General features: G+C 54.2%; 4 protein-coding genes across 4 annotated transcripts; 1 reads left to right on the top strand and 3 right to left on the bottom strand.

Moving 5' to 3' along the window:
- Positions 1-338: 338 nt before the first annotated feature.
- J4E92_010867 (uncharacterized protein) lies at positions 339-1,321 on the bottom strand (the record flags this gene model as incomplete). Its single annotated transcript, XM_051502201.1, has 3 exons — positions 339-862; positions 1,112-1,118; positions 1,316-1,321. 3 exons carry the CDS (start codon positions 1,319-1,321, stop codon positions 339-341), a joined length of 537 nt encoding a protein of 178 aa, XP_051347580.1.
- A 7,487-nt stretch (positions 1,322-8,808) lies between these two features.
- On the bottom strand, positions 8,809-9,413 carry J4E92_010866 (uncharacterized protein; the record flags this gene model as incomplete). Its single annotated transcript, XM_051502200.1, has 2 exons — positions 8,809-9,057; positions 9,144-9,413. The coding sequence occupies 2 exons, from the start codon at positions 9,411-9,413 to the stop codon at positions 8,809-8,811; spliced, it is 519 nt and encodes a 172-aa protein (XP_051347579.1).
- A 3,497-nt stretch (positions 9,414-12,910) lies between these two features.
- Positions 12,911-13,891, bottom strand: J4E92_010865 (uncharacterized protein; the record flags this gene model as incomplete). The annotated part of the gene is made up of 5 exons (XM_051502199.1): positions 12,911-12,955; positions 13,019-13,105; positions 13,157-13,189; positions 13,365-13,773; positions 13,887-13,891. 5 exons carry the CDS (start codon positions 13,889-13,891, stop codon positions 12,911-12,913), a joined length of 579 nt encoding a protein of 192 aa, XP_051347578.1.
- A 2,409-nt stretch (positions 13,892-16,300) lies between these two features.
- J4E92_010864 (uncharacterized protein) lies at positions 16,301-17,313 on the top strand (the record flags this gene model as incomplete). Its single annotated transcript, XM_051502198.1, has 2 exons — positions 16,301-16,426; positions 16,480-17,313. The coding sequence occupies 2 exons, from the start codon at positions 16,301-16,303 to the stop codon at positions 17,311-17,313; spliced, it is 960 nt and encodes a 319-aa protein (XP_051347577.1).
- Positions 17,314-18,328: the final 1,015 nt, after the last annotated feature.

The raw sequence follows: 18,328 nt of genomic DNA, 5'->3' as shown, positions 1-18,328 counted from the left end.
GATAGACGGTTCGGAGACTTCGATTTCGCGATACATAAGCACTACTACACGCCCTTGTAGTCAAACCCTTCGGGGATTCCGAAATATATCAGCCTGTACCCAAAGTATAGACCACCGCGTAGTCTGTTAAAGCTCGGCTGTGTAGTGCCACCCAGTGATAGACCCAGTCCAATGATGCACATTGCAGAATGGCATATCGCGCCGAGCGAATGTCAGATCGCGCGACCGTGACGATGACCCTGTAAATTTACGTCCTCGACAGATGTCTTCTTTGCGCAAAGAGGAATGAGGTCCTCCTCAAGCATGGCAGACTCCTTGGGTCGGGCTTCTTCTTCCGGCTAGCCACTCAAACCGGGAATGAGAACTTGGTACTCCTCGCACAACTTCGTGAACTTCTCCAATGTAGCAATGTCGAAATTCTTCATGCGTATACCCAACTTTAGTGCGGAAGCAAGGTTCTTCTTGCTGTCCCTAGCGCACTCTTCAAATCCACGTAAGTTCTTGTTCCTTTCCAGAAACGCTTCCGGTGACTTGTAGTACGCAGCAAAGCGATGAGCTTGAAGTAGCGTTGGAGGGAAGTCGATTCCATTGCGTACGCTTTGGAGGGCGTCGTTCTTGTTTTCGCGAATTCGTTGCTGAAGATCCCTGATCCTGGAAATCTCGTCTGTCGATTTTGGGTGTGCTGCAGTGTACTTTTTCTCTGCGGCGTTGATGTCTGCGAGGAGTTGGCCGGTCGCTTTTGTGAATGCATCCCAGTTGGCGAAGCCGGAGTTGATGATTGACTTTGTCAGGTCGCCAGTCAAGGCATGATATCGGTCTTCGTCAGACGTTGTGGGGGTAGCGGCTGGATCCGCACGATGAACTGCGCGTATGCTGCCACGTCGGGCGACTTTGTTGTGGGAGATGGCCATGGGTTATGGATGTGGGATATGGATGTGGGATATGGATGTGGGATATGGATGTGGGAGATGGACGTGGGAGATGGTTGTGGGAGATGGCTGTGTGCGCCGAAAGAAGTAGTCACATCTGATGTCGCCGCATAGTCTCTGAACCATGGTTCTTGACCAGTTTTGCAGTGGAAACGGCGAACAAGTCGAGCAACTCGGTATACCTTGGTTCTACTCGACAAAAGAAGTAATCTTTTCTGTTGCACAGCCAATCTCCTCTCTCGAATATATACACATCCAATGCTATTGCATTCGGGCTCCAGATGTGGGAATTAGTGTCGCCGTTAGAATGCTCATTGCGCGCAACTGCCCTTTGCGCCTGGCTGGGCTACCCAATTTGCATTCGCATGGGACTTCGACTTGGTGACCTTCATAATGGCAAGGTAATTAGCGCATCGGTCATCAACCGCTCCCAATTACATGGTCACTCACCTCCGGCTCGCGGTTATCCTTAGTCAGCTCTGGTCGTTGACGTGTCGGTAGCAGTGACGACAAATCTTCGCTGATGTTGACATTAGCCTCTCCCCTGGTCCAATAGGTGCTTCACGTTACCAAAGATGTATTCTGCTCCATGCGTGTTTGCATGAATTCATCATCGCTCAACTTCTCTCTGCGCAGCTGCGCAAGCTTTCGCGATATCTCCGGACCTCTTCGTGTGCAGACTACTACCCACTCTCGCGACCTCAATCTGGGAGCTCTGCGCAGCCACCGCGCTCATAGGCTGCGTGCGCGGCTGCTCGGCTGGTTTCCAGATCATTGTCCAGAGCTCGCTTGCCAGGTTCATCGTGTAGTCGAAAGCGCCTTCCAGTAAAGGCCATATCGGCTGGTGATGCTGGTGGTCCATCGCGCGCGGTCGGTGACGGCCTCGGATGCGGATTTTGAGTATCTTTTTTCTGTTGGTCTCAAGGTGTGCCAGAATGTGTGTCTTGTGAGGATGTTCGGCTAAAGAAGGTGGTAGAAACGCGCCGAGAGATAAGGTCACAAGATAAGGGTCTTGATATGGCATCGCAATGATTGGAGCAGCCCAGTGGGTCCAGCAACCTTTACAGTTTGTATCCTCACGAACCCCGCAGGTAACGATCGACCCTCTCTTCCTGTCTTCTTCTGTCCGCTATTGCACCGCGCTGATCATAGCCCATGCCGGTAGTGTACGCGCTGGTGATGTACAGCCACTCCTTCCATCAGACTCACCGGCTCAGCATCGCGCCTGTCCTCGCAAGAGTTGAGCGCGACTGCAAAATGACTACTTTCTCGTTGGCAACTGCCTGGGCAAGGCCTTCTTGCCTTCGCGGTCCATCCCGTTTACCCTTGCCACGCAGCTCAAGAAGGCGAAAGACCACGTTGGTGAAATTGGTGAAGGGAAGTTAAGCGGATGCTGAGATTGCTATGGCACTTACCTAGTAGTGAAATGGAGATACAGAGAGACGAAATTTGTAGATGAATGAACAGGTTTTAGGAGGTAGAGGTAGCGATGAGATCAGTTGACTCGATGGTGGACATGAGGCCTTGAAGCGTATTCAAGAAATCGGCTCTTGGAAAAAACCCCATGTTCAGGAAGCTAGCGAGGTGTCGCGATGAGATAGGATGAAGCCGTGAGATACATACGGATGCTGCTGGCCGTTCGCGATGCCTATGTTGAGATTCAGGCTCACGGAGTCGAGATGGCAACTGTAGCCAACCGCTAATTGCTCTACGTACGTGATCATGTCCTCTGAAGTCACGACGCGTCCGTAGAGATTGAATAGTGATCTGGAGAACACGATGATGGGTCCGCTGACCAGGGAACAGACCAATAAGCAGTTCTAGAAGAATGTTGTGGATATACTCAATGGGTGGAGGAGACCATAGCAACACCGAGGACTGTAGTCAAATGCAAGCGCACGTATAAAGAAAGCTCCTCAACGTGATTGTGGAAGAAAGTGGCTGGGGATGTCCGCTCTTACGTCATGCAAAGCACGGACATCATCCGGAGATGACTCGGATCAAGCTGGAAATTTGGGACAGACAAAACATCACAACATGACGTCTCGGAAACTGGTTCGCAAAGCTTTGCACAGCGCAGCGCTTTGCACCTAGACGATTTGTCAAATAGATGAACTATGCGACTCGAAGGTACATGGTATCTGGGCAGAGGGCGAGGCGATGCGGGTGCTTACTCCGGTGGCAGCATCGGCCGGCGGTACCGCTTCTGAAACGCGCCATCGTTTGGCCTGATGTCTCAGGCATCAAGGTCGGCCCATGATGATTTATGGCAAAAGCTGAACACTGGGCATCGAAGTCTCGCACATGTTCTGCTGAGTTACTCCATATACCGAAACAAAAGAGCAAAGAAGTTGGAGATGTATCTAACTAGACGGGGTTGAACTTGCGCATGGAGTGAGCAGTGAGCGCCGATCTGAACTGGTGTTCAGTTGCATCACGGCAATGTCGGGTTATACTAACAGCAGGCATGCCAGATTCTATTCGCCTACCGGCGCCGACCACCAGCCGTACGTCGACACCATGGCTATACCACCAGAGGCGCGGATCGCAGTGGAGCCGCTTGAACCACTCTGGCAGCCGTCAGCCGGCTGAATATTCTTGGTAGCGATCGCATCAGCCAACGCTGGACCGCAAAGAGAAGGAAGAAGGGGCGCGACCAAAGTCGAGCAAGAGGATGTTAACGGGGCGAAGTTTTGTCAGCATGATCGATGCCCTGAAGGATGAAGAGGCTCTCACTGCTGTCCCCGGAACCAAAGTCTACGCTGTAGGAAGCGCATCAAGAACAACATGCACAACGGTGCCGATCAACTCGGGAGACTCGTTGCAAGCCCAACACCGTTGGGACTCTGGCATGGGAAGCGAGCGTTGCCAATAACACCCCATCACTAAGTCTCTCAGCCAACAGCGCGTGCACGGCAATGTCCACCTGGCTATAGCCGCTGTCTTATTGCGCGGCGAATAATATATGACAGCGCATCGTGATTGTGCTATCGTCAGCGTTGGGTCACTATCGACCAGGCTTGAACAGGATGGCGAGTGTGTTGGATCGCTCGCTACCAGATCAGTCCCGCAGCTTGCCTCCGGTGAGTGATGTCTCGGTCAACCCGGACGCGCGTTTGCTCAGCGGTAGCTTTCACTGCCGTCGGATGTGCCATAGGGAACAAGAGACGCTGAGCGAGTGTCTCCGCGGCTTGACTGCTGGCACGGCGCTGCTGCAGTGTAGGTGGGTACCCTCGAATAGCGTCAAGTCACTGCCACGACGCCGCTGTCTGCTAGTACGCGCACCCGATCATCCTGAAGCCAGTCAGCGTGGACCCTTACAGCGTACCCACGCGCCCTTGATGACCAGCCGCGAGCTTCTCCGGGTGAGGGTGTGGCAGTGAGATGTCCTTGGCTGGCGAAGTGGTTCGCCTTAACGAAAACCTGGGTTTGCTTCGGTACTCGCTTCTTTGGCCTGGTCTTTGGAAGGCTCAGGAGAGAACGCGATGCTGCCCCTTTTCGCAGTGACAAGCAGCAAATCGTCCTGAGGCGCCGGTCTAGCTTCTGTCCTCTCTGGTACTCATGGATCCCACTAGAAATCTTCGAGATATCTGTCCAAAACATGTCTAAGCGAGACTGTCACAACTTGTTCCAACCGACCTCCATGTATGCGGCGTCGACACCCGCCAGACTGTAACCCTTCGTTGTCACTCAGCGTCACCCTGGCTGCCAAACCATACTATGATCTAGATCACGTATCGGGTAAAAACAGCGACGACACGCCTCATGCACGAAGTAACAATGCTACATCCACTGGTCAAGAAGCTATCTCTGTCGCCGTGCCCTTGGGAAATCACTGTCATTACGCATACGCGAGCAACGCTAAAGGTGAATAACAACGGGTTAATGACGGCAGTTGAAACTTCGAAAAGACAGTCGTCCGCAATTTCAAGGTAATCAATCGCGGATGATGTTAGTAAAAAGCGCCTCACAGTGTCATGTTATGCTGGAAGTTACACTCACGATGCCACTGATCATGTGACTACGCCTTCACGAGTATCTTGCGGAACTTTAACAACATCCGCGCTCGCTTACGTACAAAGATACGAACGGCATCTTCCATGGGTCTTGCGAAATTTGCCAAGTGTTTGCGCAGATACCATGCTCTGCCGTTGTGGGAAGCGGAGCTATATCAGCTCCGCATATAGCCTATGTACCTCGCCTCACGGGCGACCCGAAAAGAAGCAACTTTCGGCGACACTATTGGCTACGACTCCACTTTCTATTTTTCACAATCGTCCAATAGATTTGCGGGCCGTTGGCGGCGGAGCTGGCACACGCATTGCGCTATGTTGTGGGCTACAGCTTTGGGCGCGTCATCAACACTTGCCAACACTGCGGCGCACAAGATCGTATGCGACACACAGAAGCAGCAAGAAAAGCCGGTTGCTTCGAAACCGGCCGACCATCTACCGGGCTCCTGGATTGTTGCCTCTTGCCTCTCTGACAGTGCACCGAAAAGGCGGGATGCGGCGACGGCACGGTACAACGCTCACTGCGCCGGAGTATTACTCGCGCCCGTTCGATATATTCCTTCACCGATTGACAGGGTACTGCGCAGATGCAGGTGTTCACAGCGCCGGTGCAGCATCGCGCAGCAAGGCACCGAGCTAGCAAGCCCTTGTTGTCAATCGCCGCCGCGGTGGTGCGATGCATACATTGACGCTTGGAGGTGACCGGTCAGGCATCACATATGGGTAAACCTCGGTGAATCTTGTGAATATTGAAACACAAGTTCATTGACAGTTCAAGTATCGCGAGAAGCAGATTACGATGGGAATGACGTAGTCTTCAATGGTCGTCGAAGGAAAGGATGCGGACCATGAGTGTATAGCAGCGTTGGGCTCAGTAAACCTCCCCACATCAGCAAGTACACCTACGCCTCACGCGTCAATGCCCTCGATCTGTTGAGACGCCTCTCTGCACGATGAGCATGACTAGCGAATTCAGCATTCACCAGATCGATGGCCGCGGATAAGCGAAGTCATTGCCAAATTGGGCCTTCAGCCAACGGCCTCCACCTCTACTCCGGAGTACCTGCCGTTACTCTGTAGTTCTCCCCACATCCCGATGAAGCCTACACCCGCGATGCATCTCTAAGCGATGTCTCTCGGTAGCACAGGTCCTCGTCGATCACGAGTACACGATCTCCGCTTTCCGCCTCGCAATAACTTCGTTATCCATCATCAAATGGCAAACATAGCAATCGCCACCTCAACATTTAAACATGAAACGGCTGTCTTGCCACTGCCACATGGCCGACGAGGATGCCGTTACCAGCAAAAAGGCACAACGTGAGGCTTCCCAATATCCAGTGCAGCGGCATGTCGATCCTTGATGCTTCTCTTCCGCTTTCGCCTTCGGCGTATTCCGTTCGTGACCTCCACCCTCTGCGTTCGTCGGTTAGATCAACAGTAGCTAGCTCCCGAAAGAAAGCGGAGTACACGTAAGAAGGAGATCGCTACTGCTACGGCACAGCTGATGAGCAGAAAGGGAGCATCCACAAAGCATGGGGGGTGCGGCATAGGCGCAACAGGCAAGGGATTGCACGGTCAGGGTCCATGGAAAGTGTAAGCGAGAGACATGTGTGCCTGCGCCCATGGCAGTGGTCACGTCGGAAAAGCTTCATCATCATAATCATCATCATCAGCCCATCGGGTGGATGTCTTTGGCAAGAGATCGTCCTGCACAGGGTCAGCAAAACCTCCCTCTCGCCCCGGTTCAACCCCAATCCAGCATATGCCTGCCGCGGCATGCTCGTTGCGTGCGTGTGGCCACACCCGAGCTGGCTGCTAAGGACCAGGGTCGTCTTGGTACGGGCCAGTAAACGACGAGCTGGGTGCTCAAGAGGGAATCTTACGACAGGGTTCGTCGGATCGTGCTGCACAAACGGTCACTACTGGCTCGGGATTTGGACGAGTCGGATGCAAACCAGCGCATATCGTGAACGCCCAACTTGAAGACTTTTTCCTTCTTCTTGCTCCGTAGACTAGTAGGCAATAGTCGCGAAGCTAGGCGCACGTTTTATAGGGTGCTATAGGTGGTTTGTCTATCATCAACCGGTGTGACCAACGTCCAGTTCGCGTCGCATTTCACTACTCTTCAAAACAAACAACCGCGCCTTCTTCGCCTCCCGCGCCCGCATCCGCTCTGCATATTCTACTTTGACCAAAGGACGCCATTTGGCGCAACAGTAGCGAGGTGTGTGCGGGAACAATGTACTATATCACTAACCCGGATATTATGAACAAGGTTTGTCCCCTTCCCGCATGCGGCATGGTCAGCCCGCGCTTTCTTAATATCGAAAGTATGATCGGTTGGCGAGGGCTCATGTGTATCTTGGTAATGGGTGATAATGCCTTGGTGTCATTAGTTCGAGACGGCTGGGAAGCGGCGTGGGGAAGGGATGGAGGTATTTGGAAAACGGTAGTTGGGGACGTGGTGGTGTTGGTTGTGGACTAGGCACTGAGCTGGGTCTTGAGGCATCGCGTTTGGATAGGGATGGACTGCTTGCTTGAATACACTCTGATCAGGTTGCGAAATGAGTGTCAGCGCAATGATTTGGAATTGAATTCTTTCAAGCTTGTAGTTGTAGCTCTCACTCGCATGATGCAAGTACTATACCAGCATGAAGTTTGACTTGTTGCATTCGCGACCGGCCGCAACTCCGATGACACCACCACCACCTGTAAAGCATCATGCCATGCGCATCCAGATCTCATGATAATCTCGACATGTAACGTGAAGCTTAAGCATCTGATCTCATCTTCGCGGCCATATTCGTCTCAGATGCGCATCTCAAACTGCTTGATCTGAAACCCATAGTTGTGGTTGAGACACAAGCCACAACCCCGGCATTGACACACGGTCATCAGCGAACATGATGCGCATAATAGCATTCCAAATTATTGATATCAAGTGCGGGTTATGATTTACATGCGATCGCATATCGCGTATCGAAGTTGCGATGGAAGACCCGGGTACAGGTATTTGACATTAGATGACGGGTGTCATGCCTTCAGAGATAGACGTAGGAGATGAATGAGGGCCACAGATTACAAATGGGTATTCTGAGAACCAAGCGCAAAATGCAGTTGTTGGCTCGAAGACCGTGGTCTAGTAAGACATGCAGAGTGTGAAGGAGATATCTGGCAAGATTGTGTCGCGCGTCAAGAAGCAACGATTATGTATAGAAGAGAATAGATGCAATGCGTGGATGTAAATAAGCAAAAGCATATGACGATACCGCCAGTGATGTACAAAGGAAAAGATGTAGTGACGAGTAAAACAAAGACCAATGAGAATGCGCCCCTTCCGACTCTGCCTGGGTATCGTTTCCTTCTCTTTCACTCCCTACACCCTTGTTGTGTATCCGGAACGCTGGCCGACTCTTTCTCAATGCCGTCCATGTCAACTCAAACCTCCAACAGCTCCCTGGATGATGTGATACCAGCCCGAGCCGTCTCTTTCCCAACGCCACCGCAATGCTGGACTCGCTTGGAATGTGTCGCGCGTCGAAGGAATAATCGTTCGTAGTATCCAAAGTATGCAGGTAATTTGTAAAGGAGTGTGTATTGGAAGAGGAAGGGTATACCGTTGGCCCAAATCGTGGTACGTCGTAAAGGAAATGTGTTTAGTGATTAGGAGGCTGGTGTATGCCCCAGAAGAGTATTGCAAATGCCGAAATCGACCACAGAGAGGCAGGTTTGTGTCCAGCACAAACCCCGCAACACTGCCCCCCTTCCGCATACGCGCATGCTTGCTGTTCATATTTTTGTTCTCACCATGCACGCAAGCCCTCGAACTGGCCAGCCAGCCCATCGCAGTTAGAGTCGGCCAGTCATTGGTAACTTGCGCCGGGATCGCTGGGACCAGCTGCCATCTGAGACGAAGAGTAGGCACCCTGGTGTTGATGTTGTCGATGTTGTGATTCTTCCTCCTCCTCTTCCTGCGCAGCCAACTCCACAGCCTCAAGTGCCTCGGCCTTGTCCTTGCACGCGGCGGGCGAGAAGCCACTGCCAACCTTCGAGGAAATGATGCGCCATCGGTCGTTCTCGTACTCCTGCATGGCGTTGCGAAGCTTTACCACCTGTATTGCCGGTTATGGTTAGCATGTCGGAGATTGTGGATGCGATGCACGACGTCGCGCGTTTCATGACTAGGGTTGCGACTTACCATATCATCCGTCCAGACAGTGGTCTTTGCTTTGAGCTTCGTGCAATACCGTACTTGGAGTGTGCCAGAACTGCGGCCAGGGAAGAAGTCGGCGATTTGCTTCCATGTGAGGTTTTTCTTCTCTTTGAGGTCGACGAGTAACTGGTCGTCCTCGGGCGTGAACTTGAGCTTTGGGCCGCGGGGTCGTTGCGCTGGCGGGGGCATCCCTTCTTGACCGACTACGCTAGGAGGGCCATGGTGTTGAGCGGGAGAGGGAGGTTGGCCCTCCATCGGGTGATGTCTCTTACTGCGATGAGTATTTGGCAGATGGTGGTGATGTGTGGGAGGTAAAGAGGACTGTGGAGCGGGCGGCGGATACTGTTGAAGGGAGTAACCCTGGGTCGCGTGTTGTAGTGAGACGCTTCCCGTTGCTTGTGCGTAGGGATTGAGCTGCTGCTCTAAGCTCGGAGGCAGTTCGTGCTGCAAGTCGTCCTGGTGGCTGCGCTTGCGTCCGGCGGTCTGCTGGGGCGGCGGTGGGTAGCCCACGTTGTAGGAAGATGGCGAGTGTTGCGACATGGAGTGATGGCGCAGAAGATGGGGTTGATGTAATGAATGTGTGTCGATGTCTGTGTAGGTAGGGTGGTGGCCGGCGCCGGCATGTTGCAGCGTTTGAGACTGGTGTGGCTGCAGGAAGGAGTGAGGGTGGTATCCCGGAGGCAATCCGGTATGGGAATGGAGGACATTTTGATGTTCGACGTTTGAGGTCGGTATGTGATGTTCTTCCCCGGCATCGCCTGGTACGCTGTAGTCGAGGAAAGGGCCTCGATAGGGACTCGCCAGTGTTGCGATCACGCATGGAGACTACCAGAGCTAGGTTGCTCTGGCAGGCCGCCGCAGTGAGACCTGAGCCAGAAAAAGGATGCCTGGTTTGAGTTGGTGTCCGGAGTTGCGATGGCTGTATCGCACGCGTTTGGGTATTTCGAATTTTGTTATATTGACAAATGTTGGAGCAAGAAAGGCCTAGGGGAACGCGCCATCGGTCGAGGTCTTATCGCGTGTGTTAAGCGTCTGGGTTGTCGAATATAGGTTGTAGCCTTGTAGGGAACAAACGAAAAGTACGTATGGCTGGGGATGCTCGTGGAATATAAGATTCCTGCCTGATGGGAGAAGGCATTAAAAATCTCGGGCAGTAGGTCCCTTCAAAAGCCCGGTCCGTCTTGTGCGATTGCCACACGGACACAGGATCCAAGCATGTACAGCAATGGGTCGTCCCCACGAGACGCTCTGTTCCTGAGGAGCACCAAATGAGCTTAGTAGGGAAGGCCCAGGAACTGATTCTACGTCAAGCATAATGCGGTGATCAATGACAAGGAGGGGTCCCCCGGCATGCGATCTGGACGAGTACAATGCTGCCAGACGTGGGTCGTGAGTGGCTGCTGATGCAAAATGAGATGGGCATGAGGTACTGTGCCCGGCTTGCGAGGGTCGGTGGGGCCCGGGGCGTGCGCGGTCCATGCCATCGTCGTTTATTTCTAGAATGCCGCCAGAAAGATCTCCAACGCCGTTGCAGGCGCTGCAGGAGGGATCCTGGCGCAGCGTGGTGGCCAGGAGATGTGCATTGAAGACGTTCTGAACCGGCTAGCAAGACGGCAGGGGCTCGAGGCGATTCCCCGAAGAGGCAGCGCCACGAGCGAGCGCCGTCTGCCAGATTGATGAGACACAGTCTACCAGACACGGAGCCAGGAGCGCGGGAGAGGTGCTCGGGTCATGCTCGGAGGCGAGTGCTTCCAAACGGCCTGGCAGAGGGGTGCTGTGACAATGATGGCATTTTTTCATGGCATCTCAATGGCATACACGCCCGGTGCCTCAGTCGACGGCACTTCATGCCTGGAAGAGCCTTACCCGGGCTCAGGGCCCCATGGAGCATGATGGTGCTGGCGAAGAAGCGGTACTCGGATCAGGGCAGGACAGCTGTCGATGCCGGCATTTACGCAGCCGTAGCACCCGCCTGTAAGCAGTGGGACCGAGCGATGGCAGGGCTCTCGGTCATGGTTCTCTAACGCATAGGCATGACGGCCTCAGATTGGCTCATGCGTGGGCCGTTTCAAGGTATAGAGTCAGACCCTGCCCTATATGCGCTTCGTCACCCCCCATGAGTTGGGATCTACCAGCCACAGAAATATCCCGACGCCCGCATTGGATGACGCACTTCGGCCTGCTGCAGACGCAGCGGGTGTACTGAGTGCTGGTGGCAATTAAAAAGTATACCTGAGACAGCAGCCAGGTGTTTGAGGAGGGCGACTGCGTGAGGCGTTGTGGGGAGAAGGAGCAAGCGAGGACGACAGCGGGCTCGCCTGAGTAGCGAGTTCCCGATTTTAGCGTCGACGTCGAATCGCAGCCGGCCGCGATCTTCTGGCCCGCAAGCCTCGCATACAGGTCATCTCTCGACTGCATGGGCGAGATGAGGCATCGCGAGTCCAGTGCGTCGTGCCGCTGCCTACACGGTCGCCCTATGTACGCCACGACGGATGCGCTCGCCGAAGAGGCAACCGCGTCCTCCTGGCGCGCCCTCACCACCAGCCGCTCTCACGTGACGACTTCACGACAGACGCGCTCCCCGGCTGGAGGCTGGGATCTCCCTGCATCTGCAGCCCTCGCTATGACCTCACCGCCGTCGCCATGTACGACTTTCAGGCCTAGCGATAGTCTGCCAATCTTCAAGTACTCGACCAACGGCGCATTATCCATTTAGGCTGATGCACGCCATTGCGAACTATAGGCTCGCGGAACTGCACGATGCAGCCCTCACCACGCTCCGTCCAACAGACCGCGCCCTTCACCGCGGCCACGCCGCCATGTCATCTGGCCTGCGTCGTGAGCGGAGCGCGTGCAGCGCATGTACACGGTGAGTAGAAGCGCGTTGCGGCGCATTGTGGGCGACCAAGTTCCCCCGACGCGCAATCTACTGTCGACGTTACGGCACGGCTTCGTGCAAGCGCGTCGCGACCACATCGCGCGCCCGTTGATATGGTTCGGTAGCATAGCCGGAGCGTTCGTCTGGGACTATGGGTAACTCATGCCGTTACACGTGGGCGTCGCGACTGAGATCGCCCCAACGACACCGTTGATCGCACGAAAAAGAAAACAACGATCGTCCTCTGCGCCATGATTGCTACACTGACGGCAAAGGCGCGTCGTCTATGTGTGCTACAAATAGCCAGGCGGATTCTGCCGATCTGCGTGCGGCAGTAGGTGAGGCGGAACGTTGAGGTGTGGTGTGGCGAGGGGTTGAAACATTCAACGAACCGCTGCAGGCTGCCGAAACCAACTCTCCCAACTGTTCGTTGACGTGAAACGATAACACAAGCAAGATCGGCCAATCGCCGCTTCGACACGCAAGATTTGAGATGCTCCCCACATGCGACAATCCGTTATGGCATGGATACATTGCCGACTATTGCTAAGTAAAGACATTCGACATTATATCCAGGATGGAAGCTCCCTCAGGACTACAACCAAATCCCGAAGCGAAAGGATGACCGCGGAGAAACACAATAACATTGGTCAGCGTTGCCGAAAACTGCTAAGCATCTTTTGGAAAGAGAAGGCGACTAATGCCTTGTGTACTCCGCTGCCGAGAACCACGTCCGGAAACACCAAGAAGGACGAACGGATGCCCACAGCACTTTTGCGCATGCGATGCTCGATCAAGATAGGAAAGCTGGTATCATAAGCGGGCCCCACCGCACTAATTCCGGAAAGATGCAGACTGTGATCATGAGTGTCGTTCAGTACTTGCCGCCAAAATTCTCCTTTGCGTACTGCTCGCATGCCTGGTGCACGTCAGTACAAGCTCATGCACGCGAAGACTACGTTCAGAGACGATCAAGACATACTTTTGCAGGCTTGCCAACCTTCTGACCGATGACCTTCCATTTGTTGGCATCGTATTCTTTGATGGCGGCAAGCAGCGCGGCGCTCTTCTTACTCATCAGCACACTCTCAGAGGGACGGAGATATAGCCTCTAACTCACTTCGTCCTCAGCGAACTCGGCATAGTGCATGTCCTTGAAGGTCAGTTAGAGGGTCCGCAGTGGAACAGTACTGGTCGCATGCCCACCTTGTACCAATGTTTCTTTACACTCCCTTCTGTCCGCTGCGGGAACGTCTACCAAAGGCCAAGTCAGCTAACTGTTCTCCGGGAACACGGCAGTTGTCTGATCCGGCAAGCGCCCTGCTCACCTTTGCGATCTCGCTCCAGCTGTTTCCAGCATCTCTCATTTGTTTCAATCTCAATTCCTCAGCTGGCGTCCAAGGCGTATTTGTCCGACTCTTCTTGGTCTTGGGCTCCTGTGCAGCATCGACATCAGCCGTGGGTGGCAACACAGCACTACTCGCTTGCGCCTCTGCACTATCTGCAGTACCTGCCATCTGTTCCTGGGACTGTCCGAGGGTTACAGATTTGCGCTTTCGGCTCGTAGGAGATGGCAGTGGCGGTTGAGCGCCAGTGTGAGCCTCTGGATTCGCCGTGGTGAATGACGCCGCTGGCTGTAAACTGGGCAGCTCTGGCGGTCCAGAGTACTGAACGCTCGGTTGGGGGTTCGCTGCAATGGGCGACGGTTTCAGGCTACGCTTGGTGGAGGGCGAGGAGCTGTCGGGGGCCACAACGTCAGCGCGCGCGGCAAGGTACCGAGTCGAGTAGGGAAAGTATCTCAGAGTCGCAGAATGGGGACAAGACGAGACGGATATAGTGGAAAGACTCACGACATGGCGGCAGACGGGGCGATAAGACCTAAGCCAGGCAGGCGGCAGCACGAGACAGCTTCACTGGGGAGAGCAGGATGCGCCTATAGAGTGTAGTGTCATGCTCGTATATTACAGCTTCAGGACCACTTTCAGAGGGTACGACGGCCAGACTGGAGGCAGTAGATCATCATGATATCCAAGGAAGCAGATGGCCTGTCGGTGCGAGCGCTGATCAAGTACAAGGGATACAAAGAGGGTCAGGTTGGCAGCAGACGGGCGAATGGGAGGAAGGCATAGGCATCATGGTGGAGGACGAGGGCGACGCTGTGAGGTTAAGTGGCCGAATGCTAGCGGGGGTCGGCGCCCAAGATGGGGAGGGCAAGTACTAGTACTTGCCCGCTAGTGAAGTGAAGGTGGTGGTCGAGGTATAGATACGCGGGGACGCGCTGCAGACAAGAAGCGGGGTAACAGGCTCTAGGGCCCGGCTCTGATGAACAGGTGGCTTTGAGGTTACGGGGACAGCGCGATGAGTGCTTAGAGGGCAGCGGAGGTAGAGTGCGCAGCGCGTGACTGCTCCATGCGTGTCCAGCTCATGCGAGTGATGCGGAGCGCCCCCGATCGGGTGTCGCGACATGATGACTGTGTATACAGACAGCCACGGCGCTGGCGGAGTAGTGGGAGCGACAAGCGCATGTTGTCATGAGTGTCATGGCGATTCCCATGCCGGGTCGAGTAGAGTGACTCCAGATCAGGTCACCGTGGAGTCGCTACCAGGCCAGATGGCGTGCCGTAGTGGTGACGGAGTTGCTGGCAGCTGGAGCGGGGCAGCGTGCATGGACCGGCCGCTCTTTCCTCGAGTGGTGCTCGTGCCTTCCAACCTCATCATCGGTCAACAACACAGCGGGAAGTCGCCATGGCGAGAGTCGCACAAACACGACCACGTCAGACGGCTGCTCTGCTCGACAATCTATCTCACGACCTGCCGCTTGGCCGCCAATGGCGCCCTCACCACCACAGAGATTGTGCTGCTATTTAGCCCGGCCTCAGTCGTCGCCGAGTGCGAGCCATCCCTGTCTTCTCCACACGGCCACTGCAGCAGCGGCTTGCAACGATGGTACCAAACAAGGACCTCTTGCGCTCATCAGCAACACCGCTGGGCGCGGGGAAGAGGAGTGAGGTAATCGATATGCTGCTGCCGGACCGTCCTGAGTACTTTGCTCGCCGTGGGCCTGGATGCCTTTTCAACCAGGCTCCGCTCCGCATTCAAGCCAAGCTCTTTCTCCAGCCGCCTGACGCAGCGCCAGTATCACTACAAGCCACAAGCGTTTGATCAGAACCGCTTTGCCACAGCCTTACCACTTACGACCTATAGCAGCACACATGGCCTGCCAAGCGCTTCGGCCTTACGAGTTGCCTGACGTGTTGATGCTGTAGGCGGAACACGACCCATCCGAACGTACTCGTTTCGCCTGTCTCACAGCGTCGTCATCTGCACTCTTGTGTGTTGCGAATCATCTCCACTCACCGTCTGCTCGGCCCTATTCACATGGAGCAGATTCGTAGCAAAGTGTCTGAGGCATCGTCGTTGAGAAGTGCTTCAAAGCTCGTTGCCAATGTTGTTTGTCTCTGCAATGGGCGACCGCCGGCGCACAGTCCCCCCCGCAGCCTGTCACAGCACGTTCTGCGTTAGCGCCCGCCGTCGCTTCGGCACTGGTCGCTGCTTGTTTCCAGCTTTCCAAACATTGTCAAACCTCGCGCTCCGTCAAAACTGCACCAAGTCCGACGCGCGCGGTTTTGAAACTGCCCCCGTGGGTCCCGATGAGGCTGAGGACCTTATGCATCCCGCTCTAGATCTTCAGAGCCCCAGGCAGCGATTTCGTATGCGTCTTCATGTCCGTTCCACTTCCGGCTTAACATGTCTCGTGTCAAGGTTCTTCTAAACATTTTGGCTGCGAACACCGTCTTTGCCCCATGATGCCGATCAGGAATCGAGTTGCAGAAGCGACGGTTTGAAAACGTTGCCAATCTCAGAAACTGCCACTGCTAATCGACCTGGTCTGTGACCACTGACCGACCCGTTTCTTGACCTCTGTCCAAACTCTATAACTGCCCGAGTGCCCCAAGTTTCGAGGCTTCAACCGCATCTGTTCAATCGGCATCTGTCTTTTGTTTTTTAGCAGCCTTGTAATACTCTCTTTTACTTCCCACTGGTTTGGGCTGCACTACATTCACTTAATCAACTTTACCAACATTGCTGAGCAATTACTTTTTTACCGACACACCGTGTAATACTTTCTTTTCAGAGCCAGCCTCGATCACGACGAACAGACATCCCTAGTGGACACGAATCAACGACTTCTTCTACGCCAAGTACTCCAATCAGCAACATCAACATCAACATACTATCAGCTCAGCAACACAACGATTACAACATGCTTCACCACCAGCCCCAGATTCTCTCCCCTCTTCCTGAGATGAACTCTCAGTCTCCTGACCCTTCCAGCCTCCGCGCTAGGAAGATGTCAGCCGGTGGTAACAGGTCTTGGTCCGAAGAAGAGGTATGTTGACCAGTTGCACTCATCACCATCCACCATATACTTACAATATCTAGGAGAACTACCTTCTTCAGACCCGCATGCAAAAGATGCCTTACAAGCACATTGCAGCTCACCTCAAGAAGACCGAGCTTGCATGCCGCCTGCACTACCATCAGCTCTCGCACGGTAGCCACCGCCGCAAGCGCAACAACTCGGTCTCTTCCAACGCCTCTTGCAGCTCTTCCGGTACTGCTCCGGTCTACTCCATGACTATGGATCAGGACGCGTACTCTCAATCGTCCCGCCACAGCTCGCCCATGAGCTACACTGGCAGTCCCCATGTCCGCGCCAACTCCATCACCACCTCTCCCGGCCGCTCCCAGCACAAGATCCTCCTTCCCAAGCCCCGCACCCTTACTCCCCGTGGATCCCCAGAGCCTTACAACGGTCTCCGTATCAACACCGAAGTGGCCCACCAGCCCAAGATCGTTGACACTGACCGTCTCCGCTCCATCTACGAAGCCCGCCGCCAACAGTTCTGGGCTACCGTCGCTGCCGACTACGGTGCGGATGTTTCCCCCGCCCAGCTCGAGGAGATCTGGCGCAACGGTTCCAACGCTGTCCGCCCTCCTACTCCGGACGCCTCGCCCGATGGTAGCATCATGCACAACCCCATGTTCAAGCCCTCTCCCTTCCCGAGCTACATCTCGCCCGCCCACAGCGAGCCAGCCAAGCACTACAGCCCGATGAACCCCATGAACATTAGCGCCGTTTCAGCCCCAGAGCGCATGCCTTACGTTCTGCCCATGCCTGTCCCTTCCTCTGGCCGCCCAAGGGCTGGTACGTGGAGCTCCGCGCCCAGGGACAACATGCCCATCGCCAGCCTCCTCAACGACGATAGGAAATAAATGTCAATCATCTTCACATTCCTGTACTTGTTAGATCACTTCCTGGGTCGTGGCATTAGGCATGGGAATGCGGTTATGGCATTGGCAAATGACTCTTTTCTCCTCTTCTCTACTTTCGTTAATTCGCTATTCAATCAACCCTTTTTCTTCATATTACTGTCTTAACGTCCTCGGTGGTATATGTCAAGAGCGGTATGGTTTAGCATGGCATATGAGACACTTGATGTTTCGGATCTTTTACTCAGGCGTTCAGCATTTGGAATTTTGGTCTTGGCGCATAGCATCAACGGGTATCTGGGCGCTTCACTTTTTGAAGAGTTTTGCGGCATTGCTCTACGCGGTAGATGGTAGCGGTAGTCAATACAGAAGAATATCCACATTACTAGTTCACATTGCTCAAGTCACTTCATCATGGTATGGACTTTCAACGAGCATACCCTTGACGACCACATGTTCCTGGCATTTCGCTTACGCCTGATATGTGCCTAATACAGGCGGTTAAGCGAGCATGTCAAACACGACTTCCTCTCCTTTACCTTTTGTGAACTTCCTCCTGTCCGTAGTATTACTGATATCATATCAAAGGCATGTTAAGACACCTGAGTCTTGGAAAGATGAAGATTTTCGCAAAATTTCGAGTTGGTCCACGGCATCAACGACAGCGTAACCACTTCCATCTTCGCACTCGAGCACCCTCGACCTTGCGCACAATCAACCTCTTACTCACATTTACCCGCTCATGAGCTGATTCCTCGTCCAAATAACTAATCTGACAGCGGCAGCCTTGCTTCCAAGGCCCGCCCATGACAACGAACGGTGCCGAAGTTCCAAGGCACAGAACACCACACCACGGAACTTACCAAGCGAACGCGAACGCGCCATCTGAACTATCTGTCTTTTCCCAACTAGCATACCGTTGTAATCGTCGGATGATTTCCTTCTTTGCCGCTGCCGTTGTCGCTGCCGTACTGGTACCGGTGGGTGCGGTGAAGCCTGACTCGTCGCGTGTTTGGTA

This window comes from Alternaria infectoria, assembly GCF_024043175.1.
Source record: "Alternaria infectoria strain BMP 0036 chromosome Unknown scaffold_45, whole genome shotgun sequence".
NCBI lineage: Eukaryota > Fungi > Ascomycota > Dothideomycetes > Pleosporales > Pleosporaceae > Alternaria > Alternaria infectoria.
The sequence above is the reverse complement of the archived record's forward strand: the minus strand, read 5'-3'. Positions and strand labels throughout refer to the sequence as shown.